This window comes from Talpa europaea (assembly GCF_964194135.1).
Source record: "Talpa europaea genome assembly, chromosome: 11".
In the NCBI taxonomy this organism is placed as follows: Eukaryota; Metazoa; Chordata; class Mammalia; order Eulipotyphla; family Talpidae; genus Talpa; species Talpa europaea.
In genome coordinates, this window is record NC_140078.1 from 70,257,739 (window position 1) to 70,277,834 (window position 20,096).

General features: G+C 56.0%; 1 protein-coding gene across 1 annotated transcript; it reads right to left on the reverse strand.

Annotated features, from left to right (window-relative positions):
- Window positions 1-16,067: 16,067 nt before the first annotated feature.
- Window positions 16,068-19,885, reverse strand: GNAT1 (G protein subunit alpha transducin 1; the record flags this gene model as incomplete). Its single annotated transcript, XM_084246746.1, has 8 exons — window positions 16,068-16,258; window positions 16,357-16,510; window positions 16,787-16,916; window positions 17,155-17,283; window positions 17,398-17,555; window positions 17,654-17,795; window positions 17,911-17,953; window positions 19,780-19,885. The coding sequence occupies 8 exons, from the start codon at window positions 19,883-19,885 to the stop codon at window positions 16,068-16,070; spliced, it is 1,053 nt and encodes a 350-aa protein (XP_084102872.1).
- Window positions 19,886-20,096: the final 211 nt, after the last annotated feature.

Genomic DNA, 20,096 nt, shown 5'->3' on the forward strand with positions numbered 1-20,096 from the left:
TCACGTGTACGCTTAGGTCCACCTGTGGTCTCTGTGGGGCCTATCTTTGAGGGGCAGAGAGCTTAGACACCGGAATTCTCCAAGACATCCTGACAGGACACCTCCGTCAGTACATAGCACACCTGCCCATACCAGCCCAGGCAAGCCCTGGGACCCTCAGTAAAAGTCATCTAGATGACCTGAGTTCAGAGCCCAGTGGTTCAGGACCCCAGGACACTGAGTCCCAGGCTGCCAGACTCCAACCTGGGGGTAGGCCCTGGACTGACTCTCCCTCCCTGACATTAATACTGGGAGACGGTTTCCTGTGCTGGCCCTGTGCGCCAGGGGCCTCCAAGCCAACCTAGAATGGCACTGCCCGACGGCTGGAGGCCTCAGGAGAGAGTGAGGGCTGTGGGCCCTGTTCCCAGCCGCCCGGCGGGCACTGCTGGCAGCCAGAACAAAGGGTCCTCTGTGGGCTTAGAGCTGGCGCTGGGAACGGCAGGCGCAGAGGCTAACCCCCCCAAACCCCCTAGCCAGGAGGCCTGAGGCGGTGCTGGGTGGCTGGACACCTGGACCCTTCCTGCCTGGCTGTGAAGGGCCCTCAGGGGACCTTCCAAGAAATTGGTGCCCAGGGCCCAGTTCTCTGGGCCACACAGGCCTCACCCTCCACACAGCCTTGGCTCAGGGTCATATTCTCTTTCAAATCTCTTCTCCCCTGCTAGGGAAACTCCCACCCTTAGGTACCCACCTTCTTGGTATAGACCCTTTAGCAAACTCCCCATTTTCCTAGAGCCTCATATCCTAGGTCATGAGCTCAGGGCTTTGACCAACGATAGAAAGGCCTGGACCACTGGATCAGTACTCTCTTCCCTGATTTCAGGCCAAGGCTCTGCTGGACTTCAAAAGAACCAACTCCCCTCCTCTTTCCACCCCCACCCCTGACCACTGCCCAAACAACACATTTGCTCCTCTCCCTGGGAGCCATCTTGCACATGTCCAGAAGGTACCTTGGCGTAGCGCCCCCGGCATCTATAAGGACATCCTCAAAGCCACAAGAGCCAGCAGGAGAGCTGAGGTCAGAGTGGAGACCAGGGAGTGGGCAGCACTGACAGGCAAATCAGCTAGAGACTGAAGTTATGGCAACTTCTCTGCTTGAGAAGTCCAAATCCTGCCCTGAATCCCCCATCCTTATTCTAGATCTTGATGGTTTCTGGTCTGCTCTTGAACCTGGAGCATCAGGTGGCTCAGACTTGGCACTCAGGGCTATGGGTGGGTAGGGAAGTCTAGACTTAGGCCCCAGGCTCTCATGTCCAGGAGACAGCAGCCACACAGAATTGACCAGAGAACCCCCCCCCCCCGCCGCCCACTACTTCAGGCAGAGTTTGGTCCTAGGCACTTTGGTCTTGGAGTCCCCGAGGACCTCCTCAACCTGCCTCTCCTTCTGATACTGGCATTGGAAATCTTTCTCCTCCAGCTCTGCCTACTCGGGACCAGGACAAGTGAACATCTCTTGCTTTTTTTCCCTGGGTCAGCCTGTACTCATGTCTTTGCCTGAGCCTCACCATCAGTACCCCGCAAGGGATTCCTGCTGGGTATGGAGGTGCCAGCACCTGGCCTCCAGAGTCATTCTGTAGTGTCCCCAGCACTGAGCTGGGGTTGCTTTTGTGGGCCTCCTGCCCTGGGCAGGCTGGGACAAGCCCTCAGAGGGTGCTGAGTCAGCAGCCTGGACAAAGCACCCTTCTCTGCCTAATGTTCTTCCCTAGAAGCCAGGCACTGCCTCTTGGGAGACCACAGTCCATGGCATGGTCATGGCCATGGTGCCTGAGGTCCTGGTTCCAGGTTCCCCCATCCCCCGAGCAGGACCAGCCATTGCTGGGTCTCAGGATGACCTGAGATCCCAGATGATGTGGAATACTCTCTTTTAAAAGACTTCCAGTCTGGAAGGCACAAAACCCCAAACACCCACCCCCTACCCCTCATAGCTTCTGTGGTAACTGAATATGAAGTACATAGTGCTGGGACTCAAAAGAAGGGAAAAGAGAGAGAGAGCCTCTAGGAAGTCTTCCCAGAGGAGGGGGTGATGGAGTCAGTCATGAAATTCCAGTGGGAATCCCCAGGCTGTAAAAATAAGAAAGCGGGGCCTCCCCTGGTGGCGCAGCGGTTGAGCGCTGGGCTGCGAGGCTGACCTCAACCTCTGCAGCACCAGTTCGTTCCTCGGCCGCCGGCGAGGGTCCCACAAAAAAAAAAAAATAAAATAAATAAACATAGAGCTTCCATATGATCTAGCAATTCCACTCCTAGGTATTTACCCAAAGGACACAGAAACATCAATTCCAAAGAGCACCTGCACCCCTATGTTTATAGCAGCACTATTTACAATAGCTAAGCTGTGGAAACAACCCAAATGCCCAAAAATAGATGACTGGATCAAGAAGATGTGGTACATATACACCATGGAATATTACTCAGCAATCAAAAGAGATAAACACATGCAATTTGCAGCAACATGGATGGCTCTGGAAGGGATCATGCTCAGCGAAATAAGCCAGAAAGAAAAAGAGAAATACCAGATGGTCTCACTCATAGCAGGAATCTAGAAAACTTAAATAAGGGACCAGGAAAAAGAATAACTATAAGAAAGAAAATATCAAAATCAACAAACAACTATGAACCAGAGACACTCTATGGGTGGTGGGGGGTGGGGAAAGGAGGGCTTGGGGTCAAAATAAGGGGGTTGTAATTGTATGGGGAATATAAAAATAAAATTTAAATAATAAAAAAAGAAATTTGAAAAAATAAAAATAAATAAACAAACAAACAAATAAATAAATAAAAATAAGAAAGCATGCCACAAGCAGACACTTAGCATGAGCAAAGGCCCTGAGGTATGGTATGAAGCAGGCTGGTGGTGAGGGTAAAGTAAAGGTTCCATGGTCAGAGATAAGCATAGAGCCTTGAAGACTCAGTCAAAGAGTCTGTATTCTGGTTTACGGCATGGCTAAGGACTAGGAACCCAGAGGAGATATGAGCCCTGGCCTGGCATGTGGACCCTATTATTCCTTGCAGCTAGAAGCCCATTTTTGACTTTTCCCCACCTCAGGCCTGCCACCTCAGACTCCTTTGCCTCGAGGAGTCAGGAGAGACTCTAGGATAGTACTGTCTCAGGAAAGCTGCCAGCAGTCTCGGGCCCACTGTGCGGAAAGCCCAGACTGAATATTCGGAGTCTGAGGACTGGCCCAGCCCTGCCTTACTGTGTGACCGTGGGCAGAGTATTCCCCTCTGATGACCTTAGGTTCTTCCTGTTCTCCAGGGGTCCTGAGAAGTTGGGTCAAAGCTGGGGATGAAGCAAGGAGACTCCTGAGGCCTTTGCCCTCAGAGCAGGCCATGGACTTCTAGAGAGGAGTCAGGCACAGGAGAGGAGAGAGCACTGTGACCTTGGACAGGTCATCTGAATGGCATCTGTCAAGGGTGCAGCTAGGCTTGGGCAGTAAATCGATGACCCAGGCCACTGCCCTGGGGCCTGTTTGCTTTGCTGAGTGATAAGGGCCAGGAGCCAGGGATAGTGCCGCATGTAACGCCCGCCCACGCAGGCATCACAGACTGAGAATTCATCAGGCACACCTCAGCAGGTGTTGAGTTTGGCTAATTAAAGATTTCAAGGCCCAGGAATCCAGGCCACCATGGGGCCACCGCTTACGTCAGCCGCTGTGGGAAGCACACCGCTCTGTCCCAGGATGGAGGCCTTTGGATCTCTGAACCCTGATTTCCTCCCCAATGCTCAGGGACATAAATGGGCCTGTAGTAGCAGGCTGGCTACAGGCACCCATCCACACTGTCCTTTCCTCAGTCCTGTGGCCACAAGCACCTGTGGAGGCACAGATTCCTCCAGACCTTGCTGCTATGCCCCCCTGGGAAGCCCTCAACTAAGCCCAGATCTCAGGGGGAAAGCAGCTGTCCTGAACTGAGGGTCCACTGTGACTACCCCTAGTGTCTCAGGGGTATGGACTGCCCCCGATTCCGGCTCTCCCACCTTATCGCTCCCTCCTAAGCTGAGGCAGAGTATTCCTCCCAGTCTGGCAGCCCCCTGCCTACTTGAGTCTCCAGGCTTTAGAGGGGGAAAAAAACCCTCCTAGGACAAGCTATCTGTCAATGGGGAACTGGATTCAATTGCCACATCTGTATTGTATGTTCTCAAACACAGTCACAGGAATTGCTAGGGACCTGACTGCTGACGTCAAGGGTCTAGGGATAGGATATGTGGGCAGGTGTTTGGAATAGAAGAGGGTTCTAAAATATACCCCTTGTCCCTCCCCCAGACCCACAACTCCTGACTCCGGTAGACCCAGTCTCCCATCCACTGCTCCCTTGACATAAACAGCACTGGCTAAGTGGCCAGTGTATGGCCACCCCCTGAATGGTACTGAGAGGGTGGCATCCAGGAGGGGCACATCCAAAGAAAAACAATGGCTCAGAGTGTTGATGCATTGGACACAACAGTCTCTCATGCCCTAGCTCCTGGGGCCTGGGGTCTGTGTTTCTGTGTTCTGGGCATCAGGAAGTGTCTAGGAGGATCTGAGGGGCCCAGCTGGGGCCGGAAGGTAGACTTTCCTGTGACAGGGTACATTTTCTAGACACCTCACAGATGCTTAGAGTTGGGCCTGAGCCCACCCAGCCAGCTAGACTTTCCCATCCAGTCCCGGACCCTCCTTGCTTAGGCTGCCCCAGTGGAGGCTGCAGCTGGAACCTCTTGACTCAAGACTGGGCCAGAGCCAGCAGCAGCCCCCTCCCTCCTTTGCCAGCCTGCTGAGATGGACGTGCAGCCCAAGCCCCAGCTGAGGCAAAGGACAGGACATCACGTGCCCATGGCCCCCCAGGGGCAGGGGAGACCCCGAGCCAGCCAGCCCATCCTCCTCCCTGCTGACCCGGAATCCCCTGGAGGCGGCCAAATATTTGGACAGCCGGACTTCTGGCCCCAAAGAAAGCTGGAGCAGGGGCCTGGGGCAGCTCAGGACTCACTGGAGACCTTGATGGGGTAGGGGGGCTAAAGAGGTCAGCCTGGAGGAGAGGCACCATCCAACGTCAGGGCGAAGCAGGAGGGAAGACGGGGAGAGAAAACAACCGCACATGTGTCGGTGCATACTAATCCAGGGACAGACAGGGCATGGGCGACTGAGAATGCAGATGGAGACGGAGACATGGAGGAAAATACACAGGAAGAAAGGGGGTAGGGCCTCCCCGGTGGTGCAGCGGGTTGAGCGCAGCGCTGTGAAGCTGTCCCCTCTGCAGTGTGGGTTCGATCCCCGGTCAGCCAGGGAGAACCCCACATGGCGCGGCAGACCTCTCCTGTCGCGCCCGCTGCTCCCCTCAGCAGTGTATTTTGGTCCGTCTGCCTGTTCTGTTCCCCGCTCTGTCTCTGGTGAATCCTCTCACCCTCCCGTGCCTCTGACCTGTACCCCGGTTCTTGTATAAAAATAAATAAATCTTAAAAAAAATAAAGGAAACAAATCATAAAAAAAAAAGAAAGAAAGGGGGTAGCTTTGTAGATGGGGAGAGAGAGGCCAATAAGCAGAGAAATAGTGAGAGAGATAGCCAAGAAGTCAGAGATTCCCAGATAAAGAGACAGAAAGAAAGCAAGACAAGAGACAGCCAACGAAAGACAGAGAGTCCCAGAAGGCGCAAGAAAGGGAGAGGAGACCCAGTGGGCTCTGCAGAGATGGCTATGCAAGGGGTCCCACAAGAAGGTTGCCACAGCATTCCAGGTTATGACCCCTTTAGCCTGGTGCAGGGACATCCAAAGGGTAGAGTGGAATCCACAGAGACCACAAGGCCATGCCTATCTGGAAAACTCAGAGCCACCCCCTCCCAATCCCGCACCCTTGGTTTGCTACCTGCACAGCGAGAAAGATAAGTAGAGGCAACAGTCAGCTGAAATGACCCCCATCCTCAGTGGCCATGCACGTGTGCAGACGTGCCGGCTGAGAGGCTGTGTACAGGACGTGGCCCTGCAGAGCGGAAATTCAAAACCAAGCCACCCCAGGTCGCTGGCCGGAAAGCCCCTCCTGCCCCAGCAGCTGGTCCTTCCCTTTGGCCCCCAGAAGCCCCATCTGGTCCTCTACGGGCCCCCCGCCCATGTATCCTCTCATCCAGAGTCAAAGGCCTAACCTGTACCCATCAGACTGAGTGTGCCAAGGACACAAAGTAATTACTTGGTGAATCTTAAATAAATGGAATGGATTAAAGGACCTTGATAAGCCCCCAGCCCATCTTACCTGCTCCAAGTGGGGCCTGGCCCCTGGCTGTGTCTGCACTAGAACATCCCACGGGGCCCTTATCCTACTAAGGCATAGGCTGCACTGCTCATCCCAGCTTCCTGTGCATACAGATACCAAAGCTGTACTCTCTTGCACTCTGTACCACTCCCCCAAAATGTGTTTTTCCTTCAAGCTGCTTGTCCCCACACCCAGTCCAGACTTCTCGGGTACACTCAATTCAGCTCAAAAGCCTTCCTGACCCTACCAGAGAGCATATACCATGCAAGCTGTCCTGCATCACCTATTTCCCCATTTGCCAAAGGCTCCAAGGGTGCTTGCCTAGGGAAGGAGGGAACAAGACAGGAGCAACCAACTCTCATGGGCTGGCCACCTGGAGCCCTGAACTGGCGGGGGTGAGAGGGTTCGTGACACAGGCCAGAAGAACCAGAACTCAATAAAGGGTGACCTGAGAAGCCAGTGAAGACATGGACTCTGTGGGCTCAGTTAGAAGGAAGTTCTGAGACACATGCTCCCTGTGTCCAGAGACACAGCCCCATGGCCCCCTCCCCCAGTCAGAAATTCTCATTACTGATTCCAGTCATTCCAGCCCTCTTGGGGATGTGCCAGGCCTGGCACCCTCCACTCCCATCCCTCTCACCTTGGCTGCTTCCTGCAGGAAGCCTTCCACCGTAGCACAGGACCTCAAAATTGAACTGTCCCTGGATCTCTCCAGCTATACACGCCCAGACTGAGAAACTCTTGAGGGATTTGTTTCCTTTCCAGAATGAGCGGAGCCCCCACCCCAGAGCCCCCTCCAGACCTAAAGAGGGGAGGGTAGAATGTCCAGGGGACTCTTCCAGGGGCAATGCAGTGACCCAAAGCTGTCACAAAGAAAAGACACGACTGGCAGGTTAAAGGGAAAGATGGCTTTGGTTGCAGGCAACCCCCACCATACGAGAAACTCTGACTTAGTCTCCCAAAGACCAGTCCTAGGGCCACACCTGGGCTTAGGAACCAGGTCACAGTGGGGGAGAGGGTGGATTCGCACAGGCCCCGCCCCTGGCCTCCCCCTCCCCGGGTGTAAACAAACGCACGCATCCGCTGTGGCCAATAGAAGGGGCCAACCGGGCGGGGGCGGGTTCCTGCAAACCAAGTCTGGGTCCTTTCCCTCGGCCGGTGCCCGGTGCCAGCTCTCACACCCGGCCTGGGTGAGAGGCTGAGGAGAGTGCACACGGAGCCCCGCCCTCCGGCCAGGCATTTGCTTGAGTCCGGTGCGGGCTGTGCCCTCTGGCCCGGCTGCAAATGACACGGGCTCTGGGACCAATACGTGCCCCGCGGCCCCTCAGGCATCCCAGCCTGATCTGCTCTCAAGCCCCTGCCCAATGCAACTGGGATAAATATACCCGGATTCCGGGCGTGCCAGCTAGGCTGATCTGCCTGGCGGGTCCCCGTCGGGGCAGCGCTCCAGGGCTTGCTCCGGGCCCCTCGCACGCCAGCCCTGGGACCCTCTCCGGCCCATTCCTGTAGGCCCTGCCTTCGAAAGACCATCGGGGGCCGCCAGAGCCCCCAACAAGGCTTTCTGTGGCTCTAGTCTTGGGTGCCATCAACATCCTACTGTCTCGCCACCCCCTTCCTAGGGCCCCGGGGCCACTAGGCGCCTCTCCCCGGACGCCGGCTAAAGCTCGGAGCCGAGTCCTGACTGGAGGGCACCCACACTTGCCCCCGAAGCGCTCGGCTCCCTGGCTCGCCCGTCCGGAGCCAAGGGGCGCTGCCTAGATTCCAGGACAGCGGATGATAGAGCTCGGCTTGCCCAGTACCCCCGGACTGGGGGATCGCGCTCCCAGCGGTACCTGGCCTCGCCGGTGGGGACTCGGGGTGCAGCTCCGCTCCGCCGGCGCAGTCGGCTCTGAGCTCGGGACTGAGCGCGGCGGCTGGGGATGAAGGGCGCCCGGCCCCGCCCCCGGCCCGCCCCCGGCCCGCCAATCCCCGGCGGCCCGCGGGAGGAGGGGCTGGTCTGGGGAGAGACAGGGAGCCCCCACCCACCCCGCGGGCTTGGAGCAAAGGGGCTGCGGGAGCGCTAAGAAGCTACTAGGCACGGCTGCGGGGCTCCGGGAGCGCTTCAGTGGGGTCTTGAGGGAGGAAAGCTTCGGTCCAAAGCAGATTCTCTCTTGAGTTCTCAGGGTACCCCCTTGATCCCCAAGAGCTCTGCACTCACTCTCCTGGAGCCAGAAGGAGCTCTTTCAGTCAAGAGGGCAATGTTTAACCTCAGTGAAGGGTGCTCTCAATGGGGGACTTTCAGATATCACTCAGGCTCGAAATGTCTTTCCTGCCTGCCTCTCTCTTCCCAGTCCAGAGGGGGAACAGGGATGAGAAAGGGGAGTCCTGCAGCAAGTCTTCCAAGACAGAAGATGTTCTGGCAGGTAGGGACACTGAGGACAGGACGGGAACCTTGCCTGGGATTTTCCTGGTCTGACCCCCACTTCCTTATCTCCAAGGAGTGGGAGGCAGCTGGCAGTCTGGCCATGGCAAGTGGGGCCTGGGACTTGGTGTTCTGGGGGAAAAGGTTTTAGGGTGGCCCTGTTCTTGACTGGGAGTTCTTGTCCCACCCCTGCCTGCTCCCCATTCAAGGCCTTGGTGCTGAAAGGTGGGTGGTGGCTGTTAAGGCACCCCAGTCTTAGCCTGTGGAGAGCTTGGGGAGAACTTGACCTTGGGGGTGAATGGGGGTCTTCCCAGAACACCTGTGTCCCTTGTTTCTCCGCCACTGGCTCTGATCAAGTAATCCCATGGCTTGCTGGTCCACCTCGCCAAATTGGATGTCTCTGTGTCATGTCTCTCCTTCCCTCCAGGTGCTGAAACAAATGCCTTCACAGGACAGGTCTAACCCCTCCCCTGCCCTGGGCCGGGAGTCAGGACTCCTGGATTCTCTTCCTACTGACTCAGAGCTCCACCACAACCAAGCCCAAGGGTACCTCAGTTTCCCTTTGCATTACAAGGAAGTAGCTCTGTCTTTCCTCCTGAACTAGGGGGTATAGGTGAAGGGGAAGCTGTGAGCCAAGAGCAGGGCACTCAGCTATGACTGGGAGTGCCAGGGGGTTTGGAGGGCTAAACAGAAAAACATTAGGATGGTGGCAATCCCAGGAACCCTCAAACCACCTACACTTGCTGCCCTTGCTGATAGCTGGACACTAGGAAGGGACTGGCCTCCCCTTCTCATCTGGGACTGGTGTCATCCGCAGATCAGAGCTTATCTTGGTCATGAGGGCCCCCAAGATTGCTCTCTCCAAAGGGGCTTGAGCACTACCTGTGGGCAGAGTCAGATCAAAGAGGTGCTGATGACCAAGGTCTCAGCTCTGTCCCCTCTCCCCCCTCCCCCAGACATCTTATATACAAAGGGCTGGGTGCTTCCAATGGTAGTTACCAAGTCATGAGGCCTGGCTTCAAGGTCACCCAACATGTGGGTACTGGGGTCCTCAATTCAGACTGGAGGGAGCAGGGGTTGGCTGGGTTGGGCTGCTCTTACAGGCCCAGAGGCAGAATAATGTGGGGTCCCTAGGCTAGGCCAGTTGTGGCCAGGCTGGGGGAGGGGCTGACTGTTTGTTGATGCTAGGCCTGGGCCCCGGCCAGGGCAAACACAGCTCAGAGGCCTTTCCCGCCACCTGCCGAAATTCCCAGCCCAGCCAGTGGTGGCCGGACAGCTGGCAGCCAGTATGGGGCTTTGAGAGCAGCCTGGTGCCTTTTCCCAGTGGCCCGAGGGAATGTCCATCCATGCTGCCTCAGTGTTGGGGGGCAGCCACCTGGAGTGGAGGGAAGGGGAGCTATATCTCAGCTTCTAGCCCAGACTCCACCCCCAAATCCCCATCTCCTGAAACCGAGATACAGGCCCAACAGACTGCCAGACCCACAAGGCAGAATTTAGGGTCCCAGAAACACAACCCTGCCCTCCTCCTCCCTCTTAGTCGTATCCACTCTGCCTCCAGCTAGGAAGCCCCTCTCACCCTGTGATGACAATCCAGGCAGGGCCCAAGGCCCCCTCTAGCAGAGGTGCCCCATCTTCCCCTCCAACTTGGTCTTCTCCAGAGTCCAATATCTGTAACTACTAACTCCTCAGACACCCCGCAGGTGCCTGCCTCACACCAGTTGCCTCCTCAACACCCTCCAACCTGTTTCTCCTCCCAGTTGGCCTTGACACCTCCCCCAATGCCCAGTTGGCCACACATATTCGTGCTGCTCACAGAAATTGCCAGCCTTCATCTCCCTGTGGCTTTGCCCTCCTGGTTCCCCACTCTGTCCCACCTTCCTGATAAACTCTTACTTGTCCTTCAATACTCAAATGGAAAATCACCCTGAGAATGCTGCCTGGGCCACGGGGAGAGCTGATTCTTCATATAGTCCCCGGTGGCTGCTCCTGCCGCCTTATAGCACAGCTCCAGCCTTGGTGCCTCTAAAGCTTTCTATGGGTTGCCTAGATAGAAAAGCTCCTGCCAAGTTGGAAGACATAAATCAGGAAAAGCCTGATGGAAAGGCAACCTGTGGGTTTGGCTTTGCCAAGGGGAAGAAAGGCACATGCCAGGGTGAAGAGAAAGGGCACTTTGGGTGGAGGAAAGAAGAACTGGTCAAAGGAAACTTGACTGTGAGTATGCAAGGCTGTGTGCAGGCCTCATAGGAGAGGGCTGACCTAACCTCCACACCCCAGGGCTGAGGACCCCTACCCACAGCTTCTGAACTCTCACTCCTGCTTTGGAGTCTGCAAGGTTTGCCCCTTTTATGGCACAAGCAAGGGCTAGGGTTAGGGCTAGGGTTAAGGTTGGCACAAAACGAGGTATGGAAGTATAGAGGGGACCAACAGAGTGAGCGTCCTGTACCCTTTCCCTGGCTCTGGCTCCTGGAACTGGTGACCTCTTGGCTGAGGACTGGCCCCCTCTATCCCTGAGATCTGGCTCCCAGCTTCTCTGGCCAGTGAAGCGGCTTAATGAGCCCAGGTCACATGGTCTATGCTACCTCGTGGGGGGAGGGTCCAAGCTCCTGGTGGCCACCCGGCCAGGCCCTGACGTCAGCAGCATTAACCGTCCGTCAAGCTTGTCTAATCTCTGGTCAGTGGCCGGGCCAGGTTTGTCCCGCCAGAGCCAGAGCTGAAGGCCATGAAGGCCCTCAGGGACACCTTGAGGCTGCAGGTCAGGCAGGGATGGTGGGGGCTGGAAGTGCCCACAGCAAAAGCTCCCCCTACCTATAAGACCAGAGTTTGGGGACTCGGCCAGCCCTGGGTCAGCTGTCTCTGATCCTCTGCCCTGGACTGTGAATCAAACATATGGCATCCACTGATCCTGCTCTTGGGGTATAATTACACTCACTGCACTTAGGGTGCACAGAGTGGGACTGAGGAAGCTTCAGGCTGGAGACTCAGGGACCCCACACTTGTTGGCCATGGTCAGGGCAGCTCAAGGCCAGGCAGTGACCTCAGCCCATGAAGTCCAGGAATACTGGTCCTGAATCCCAGACCCTGGAGTCAGAACCATGGGTAGAAAAAGGCGGCGGGGAATGACCTGGTGTTTGGGTTTGTCTCTGTCCCTTGCCCAGGAAAGCTGGGGAGCTCATTACCTTTTTCCCAAGATGAGGTGTCTTCTACCTTGCCTCATCCCATTAAATCCCTTTATCACTCTGCCCTGTCCCACCTCACTCCAGTAACCTGCTCAGCAGAGGGTCCTGAGTACCTCCCTGAGCAACCTCAGCTCAGTCAGACCCAAGACCATTCAGCAGGAGCCCTGAGCCCTGGCTTCTGCTCAGGCTCTCAGCAGCATCAGCGCTGTCTGCCCACGTGTGTTGTGGGCTCCCGAAACCACCCAGGGCCCCCCGTCAGGCCTGGGTTCCCTTGCCCTATAGCCACCCCGCAACAGGCTCAGAGCTCTACCCCCCACCTGGATATTGAGGATGCTGCCCTCCCGCTGCCTCCGCCCAGCCCAAGTATCTGTCTGCCTCCTGGACATCTCCCTCGAATGGTGACAGGTCCGGAAAATTCAGTCCCTTCAGCAGCCCTCTGCAGCCCCAGCTTGGTGGGGGCACCCCAAGCATGAGATCAGCTGTGCAGATCCAACCCAGGCTCCTGTCACTGAGCCCCCTTCCTCGCAGCTCCTTGCCCCATGGGGTGATGAAGACATAAACCCCTTATTCGTAAACCCCCAGCCCCCCCACCCCGTGCCCTCTCACACCTGTAGACATGTTTTGATGGATTTTTTTAATGATCATTTTTTTCCAGAAGTGTATTTAAAAAAAATATTGATGATTTTGTTTCCATTAAAGCCAGGAAAATAAAAGGATAATAAATTACATTTAGGTATAAATAAAACAGTTACGCTTGAGATAATGTTGTGTTTTAATATAGCTACTTTCAATTTTTAAAAAAATACCTAATGTTCTGTAAAAAAGTTAACTGTAAAAAATAAGACATTAGGGCCTCCCTGGTGGCGCAAGGGGTTAAGCACCGCACTATGAGGTGATCCGCAGCCTCTGCAGCACAAGTTTGATCCCCAGCCGGCCAGCTACGCACATGGCACAGCAGACCTCTCCTGCCTTGCCTGCTGTTCCTCTCAGCAGTGTACTTCAGTCGATCCGCCTGTTCTGTTCCCCACTGTCTCTGGTGAATCCTCTCACCCCCAGCATCTCTGGCCTGTACCCCAGCTCTTGTATGCATAAATTAAAAAATCTTTAAAAAAAAACATTAAAGGGCCTCCCCAGTGGTGCAGTGGTTGAGCGCTGGGTTTTGAAGCTGCCCGCAGCCTCTGCAGCGCCGGTTCGATCCCCGGCTGCTCCCCGGCCACCAGAGGAGGGTCCCGCATGGCGCACAGACCTCTCCTGCCACCCGCTGCTCCCCTCAGCAGTGTACTTCGGTCCTTCTGCCTGCTCTGCTCCCCGCTCTGGCTCTGGTGAATTCTCTCACCCTCCCGTGCTTCTGACTGTACCCAGTGCTTGTATAAATAAATAAATAAATAAATCTTCAAAAAAAAGACATTAAAGGAGTGAACATTTTCCGTTTGTTTCAGGTTCCAATATGACTTGGCAGGGCTTTCTTGGATCCTGTATTTATTTAAAATTTTGGGCCTCCCTAGTGGCTCAAGGGGTTAAGATGAAACCCATGAAGCAGTCCGCAGCCACTACAGCACAAGTTTGAGCCCCCGGCCAGGGAGATACCCACATGGCGCAGCAGACCTCTCCTGACTTGCCAGCTGCTCCCCCTTAGCAGTGTATTTCAGTCAATCCGCCTGTTCTGTTCCCCACTCTGTCTTTGGTGAATCCTCTCACCCTCCCGTGCCTCTGACCTGTACCCCAATTCTTGTATGTATAAATAAATCTTTAAAATTTTTTTGATATTTTGTGTATTATGGATATATGCATATATATATTTTAAGATTTATTTTTATTTATGTATACAAGAACTGGGGTGTAGGCCAGAGGTGTGGGGGGTGAGAGGATTCACCAGAGACAGAGCAGAACAGGTAGACTGACTGAAGTACACTGCTGAGAGGAGCAGCGGGTGAGACAGAAGAGGTCTGCTGCGCCATGTGGGTAGCTCCCTAGCTGGTGATCAAACTCATGCCACAGTGGCTGATGATGGCTTGATAGCACTGAGATTTTAACCCCTGTGCCACCAGGGAGGTCCCATTATGGATATTCTTGCAGTTATTTGGATTTTTCAAAGTAGTACATTAATATGTTACTTATCTCAATTACTGAATTTTTTGCACCTGAGATGAGTTTGCCTTATCCTAACCTTAGCCTTATGTGTACCAGCTTGAAGCTGGCCTTGGGAGAGCCATCGTCTTCAGAAGGAAGCTCAGTTGCTCACACTGGCATTTGGCACCTGCCCACTCTCTCCCATACTGTAGTCCCCTTCCCTGCTTTGGCCCCACTGATTCCTGTGGCCCACGGCCCATGGCTAGACCTCATATAACCCACTGCCCCTGCCCAAATGAGCTTCTATCTCAAAACTCCTTCTTAACCCAAGATAGTCTCTGTTGGCCGCATCTCATGGCTCTCCCTCAACTCTTCCTTGAGAGATCCAAGTTGGCCCATGGCCCTAATAATGTCCTATCAGTGACATTCCCCACCCCCCACCATGTCAGGCCAGATGCTTCTCCCATCTTCCCACTCATGTTCAGCCCAGCAGTGGGCATTTAATGCCCATGACTATGAAAATTAGTGCTCTCCCTCTCCCAGGAAGAAAGGACAGCTGGGCTTGATGCAAAGGTTTATTGCTGAGTCTGTGCATCTAGCTGAGGGGAGTGTGAACCATGGCCTGGCCTTGCCACATGGAAGTTCCTTGTCTCAGCTGCAATATAGGCTCTGGCCCAGGGGCATCAACTAGGACTCTGTGCCTGATGAGGAAGGAAGAAGCAGGGATGTGGCCGTGTGGACCTTTCTCCCAGACAGTTCAGGTATAGCCCTCAGTTTTTCCTGCCAGGGAGTGGGTCCTGAATGGGAAAGGTGAGACGGGTTGCTACCAGGGATCAGAGGGTGACCTGGGTTTTGCTTGTGACCCCCCCTGAAACAGACCACTCTGGGCACACCCTGGTCTTCCATCCTGTCCCAAATCCTCTGCCTGGAGCTGATCGATGGAAGCCGGACTCTGCCCCCAGCCACCCCTCAGGACAGTTAGATCATTGGCCACAGTTGGTGTCAACAGTACCCTCCCTCAATGGACCATTCTCTTGGCCTGCCAGCCTGGAGTACTGTGGGTAGGTGGGTGAAGTAGGGCATGGATCCAAGGACAGAGGGGCAGAGCCTAGGGGGAAGGGGCTGGAGGGTTACTCTGAGTCTGGTGTATGGAGAAGGTCCAGCTGGAGTCTCTCATTGGCACCCAGCAGCTCTCAGGCCTGCCCACACTTACTAATTCTGTGTAGGAGCTGCACAGGCTTGGCTGGCTTGGACTTTGGACGCCTGAAGCTGCTGGGAGGGACAGTCACTGGCCACTGGGCAGATAGATGTCGGATTTGTCACATGGAGGTGACAAGGCTGGAATGGCCTGATGGGAAGCAGCAGGCCTGCCCCTCTGCCCTTCATGAAATTCTGGGAGGAGAGGCTGTTTGCTGAACCCAGACCCACCAGGTGAGTCACAGGCCCCCTGGGGCAGGAAAGCCTCAGGAGATTGGTCAGTCAGCACTGCTGAGTCACTGTGCTCAGCTGCCCCCGGTCCTGTCTGCTCCTAGCTGGGGCTGGCTGTGGTGGGTCCGGACACCAGTGCAGCCAGGCCGTGAAGGGCAGTGCTGCTTAGGGGCACTGGGCTCTGGGAGACCTGGGAGCCACAGAGGAGGGTCAAAGCCTCAAGGCTAGCAGGGTTCTGGGTTTTGGGTTTGTGGCTAATGCGGCCACAGGCTGGAGCCCAGGAGTTCTGGGGGAACGAAAGGGTCCTGAGGGTTGGGACTACAAGCTCTTTGGAACTACAGCGTCTCAGGATGAGGGAGGAGAATGAGTCCAGGCATCTGTGAAGAAAGGAACCTAGTCAACATTCTGAACCTCAAAATAATTGGGGTTCAGGGCTGAGAGGCACTATGGGGAGGACCTAGAAATAGTGACACCTGGGTCTCCCACACGAGATAAAGTGGGTGGGGCTCGCTAGTGAGGGGCGTGACCATTGGCAGTTGGGTGGAGCCTGAGGAGCCAGGGTGGGGCCTGGAAACAGTGGGGTCTGGATGTGGGGGGAGGGGAATTGGGATTGAGAACTGGGGCGAGACAAGATGATCCTGAGCAGCCTGAGTAGCGATGTGGGGTGCACAACTGGGGATACGGCTTAGGGTTCTAAGTTCAAAGGGCACGACAGGAGCGATCCTGCTGGGTAAGGCCCCCACCTCAGAAGAGGCCGCAGTCTTTGAGGTTCTCCTTGATGATGATATCGGTGACAGCGTCGAAGACAAACTTGACGTTCTGCGTGTCTGTGGCGCAAGTCATGTGGGAGTAGATCTCCTTCACGTCCCGCCTCATGTTGAGTTCGAGAAACTGCACCTTGATGTAGTTGCCCGCGTCCTCGTACGTGTTGGACCCTGGCGAGGGAGACCGGCGCTCACTTGGCGCCCCAAACCCTCGCCGCGCGAGGGGCGCAGGCGGGCTCGTGGGGCTGGAGCGCCGCCTGGCGCCTCACCGTCGTAGTCCGGGAAGCAGATGCTGAGATGCGCCTTTTTTATCTTCTCGGAGAAAACGTCCTTCTTGTTGAGGAAGAGCACGATGGACGTGGTGGCAAAGTAGCGGTGGTTGCAGATGCTGTTGAAGAGGTGCAGGCTCTCGTGCATGCGGTTCTGAGGAGGGCAGCGGCTGTCGGAAACCGGGGGCGCGGCAGGCACCATGTCCGTGTCCAACCCGAGGACCCCTCCTCTCAGGGCCTCCCCCCTCAGACAGATGCCCCCAAGGCCCCCCTCCAGCGGGGTTGCTGGCTGCCTCCTCTCCTCCTCAGACCTCTCTGGAACGAATCTCCACACTCAGCTGCTTCCCCTTCCTTGGGCACTGTCTCCCCCATTCCCCGGGGTGGCAGCTCTGCGCCTCCCCCGAATGGTCAGGGCCTGCTTGACACGCACCACTTCGTCGTCCTCCACCAGCACCATGTCGTAGGCGCTGAGCGCCGCGATGAAGATGATGCAGGTCACCCCTTCGAAGCAGTGGATCCACTTCTTGCGCTCCGAGCGCTGTCCGCCCACATCGAACATCCTGCGGGGCCACGGGGGCCTGAACCCACGCATTGAGCCCTCCAGATGCCCCAGAGGGATGCCCTAGCCTCTTAATGCTGTCTGAGGGGGGAAGGGGAGGGAGGGGACTGGCATGTGGAGGGGCCAGGTCTGTCTCAGGGGAGGGGCAGGCTCTCCTAGGGATGGGAATGGGCCTCGGCGGTGAACTCGCGGGCAGAGCCAGGAGCCAGGGTGCGGCGCCTGCCAGCGCAGGGCTGTACCTGAAGTGGAGATCCTTGAAGGAGAACTGTGTCTCGATGATGCCCGTGGTCTTGACACGTGAGCGCAGCACGTCCTGCTCAGTGGGCACATAGCCAGGGGCTACCAGGCGCTCCAGGTCAGAAAGGTAGCTGCAGGGAACCCCGCAGTGTGTGTGGGCAGAGGTGGTGGTAGGGCGTGGCAGAGCCCTGCCCATGACCCCCTTCCCCACCCCCACCTGCCCGGCGCCCATACTGCTCACTCACTAGCCCGCGGAGTCATTGAGCTGGTATTCCGAGGCACGTTCAAAACAGGCCTGAATTCCCGAGTCCTTCCACAGCCGCTGGATGATGTCCGACATCTCCTTGGGCATCGTGCCCTCTTCGATGGTATCCGCCATATGCATCAGCTTCCGGGCGTCATCCTGGGGTTGGGGTGGGAGTGGTTGGTGGTGGCACTGGACTGGATACCGCCCTGAGTCTCAGTCCCCAGAGGTCCACCTCAACCCATCTCCTGGCACACCTGACGTGCAGAGTCTCCGTACTGGATGTTCAGCGTGGTCATGGCACGCACGATGGCCAGGATGGATTGAAGGGTGTTACCATAAATGATGGCAATGAATTCGAGGCACTCTTCCAGGGAGTACCCATCCTGGTGTATGATCCTATAGCCAGGGCAAGCAGGGTTAGCACCTCCTGAACTGGTGGGGAAGGACCATCTACACACACACACACACACACACACACACACACACACCTCCAGAAGACAGGGGCACTCACTTCATCTGCTTGACAATGGTGCTCTTCCCTGACTCACCAGCACCTAGAAAGGAAGCTCGGCTGGATAACCAGGATAACCGCAACAACCCTCCTAGTCCCACCCAACCCCTACCCTTAGCAAGATGGCTAGGTGGACCCCGGGCACCAGCCCAACCCCATGACCCCTGCTCCCCTCCCCCACCCCCCAGAAGGAAAGGATGATGCCCTGGTCAGAAAATGCTCCTGAATGTCAGAATGTGGCCTCCGTGGTGGTGCAAGGCGTTAAGCATCACACTATGAAGCAATCCACAGCCTCTGTAGCGTGAGTGCAATCCCCGGCCGCCAGGGAGCAGCACACATGGCACAGAAGACCTCTCCTCTCTCACCTGCTGCTCCCCTCAGCAGTGTATTTCAGTCAGTCTGCCTGTTCTGCTCCCCGCTCTGTCTCTGGTGGATCCTCTCAGCTCCCCCCTTCCTTCCTCCCTCCCCCCCCCCACTGCCGCGCAGCATCTCTGGCCTGTACCCAAGCTCTTGTATGCATAAATAAATCTTTAAAAAAAAATGTCAGAATGGGGCCTCCCCGGTGGCGCAGTGGTTGAGCGCTGGGTTGCGAAGCTGCCCGTGGCCTCTGCGGCGCCGGTTCGATCCCCGGCTGCTCCCCGGCCACCGGAGGAGGGTCCCACATGGCGCGCAGACCTCTCCTGCCGCCCGCTGCTCCCCTCAGCAGTGTACTTTGGTCCTTCTGCCTGCTCTGCTCCCCACTCTGGCTCTGGTGAATTCTCTCACCCTCCTGCACTTCTGACTGTACCCAGTGCTTGTATAAACAAAACAAACGAATAAATAAATAAAAACACATGCCTCTTTATAAAAAAAAAAAAAGTCAGAATGACAAAGGGGAATGAAAAGAGGAATCAACACCCTTAACAGTTCTGGGGACCTGCTGAGACCTTGATACATGCAGTCAATTAGTCGGAGACAAAATAAATAAAACCCAGAGTGTCACCTTGTGGAGAGTTCTGGTACTGCCTGTGCAGGACTATTGGAGTTGGTTCAACCCCTGCTTTTCACTTGGGTGGGGAGGAGAGTGTGGGGGTGGGGGAAAGGGGAGTGTCAGAGGGAATTAACCCTTTGGGTGGGGGAGAGGCCAGAGGACAGCCCGTCTGAGACTGACTTCAGGAGGGTGTTGGGAGCAGTTAATGAGACCTCTGCCTTCCCCGGGGTACTCTGGTTTGGTCTCCCTGTCCATTTCCACTGCCTGAACGGATTCCGGAGAACCTGGGTAGAACCTGCACTGCCTTTTAACGTGGCTCCTGCCTCCCCTTGGCGGGAAGGCACTGGATCAGCCCCATCTCCGCTCACTACCCAAGGGGCCCTGAACACGGCTTTCTCTATTTTCCACTGGTCTCGGTGCCCTCCCACCACATTTCGTGGCTTTACAGGTTTGCCAATAATGAATCTCTGGAAACTGAGGGTCACTGTGTGTGCATCTGGGTGGTCCTAGAGGCTGACCCCTCCCAGGACAGCTTGGCCTTCTGCTTCCTGAGGGAACAGCCTTATTGAAGGGGTGCCTGGTTTCTTTGCCCTACCTAGCAAGCCCACGGCCCAAAGGCTGGTGCTTTGGAGAGCCTAACCAGGACAAAAGTGTGCCTGTACACATACTTACACAAAAGGGTGGTTGGCACACACTTCTTGGAAAGGGGGGCTATTGAGGCCCTCTAGAGAGGGGCTTTGTGGGATACCCAGGCTTGGGGGATTAAGGTATCACCAGTCAAGCCTGGCCTGGCTCCCATTCTGTTCCCTGCCCTGACACAGTTTCATTCCCAAACATCTCTGTGTCACACAAGAGCCCTGACCTGGAGGCAGTGGCCCCACCTGGACCCACACCCCTACCCAGAAGCAGCAATTTCACGGTTCGAGCATCCTTCTCAGCATCTTCTTTCAGCTTCTTTTCCAGCTCTCTTGAATGCTTCTCCTCAGCGCTGGCCCCAGCCCCCATGATCCCAGCAGCCGGTGAAGGAACAGGGTGGTCAGTTGGCTCTTCTGGATGGTCAGGATCTCCAGAGCCAGGCTGAGGCCAGTTCTGGCCTCCCAGATACCCTCTGACCCCAGAACTGGCAATCAACTGGCTCTCCACAGACCTATGCAGGCCCTGATGAGGTTACTGAGTGGGATTTGGGGGCTGAGGGTACCCGAGAGCCAATCAGAAA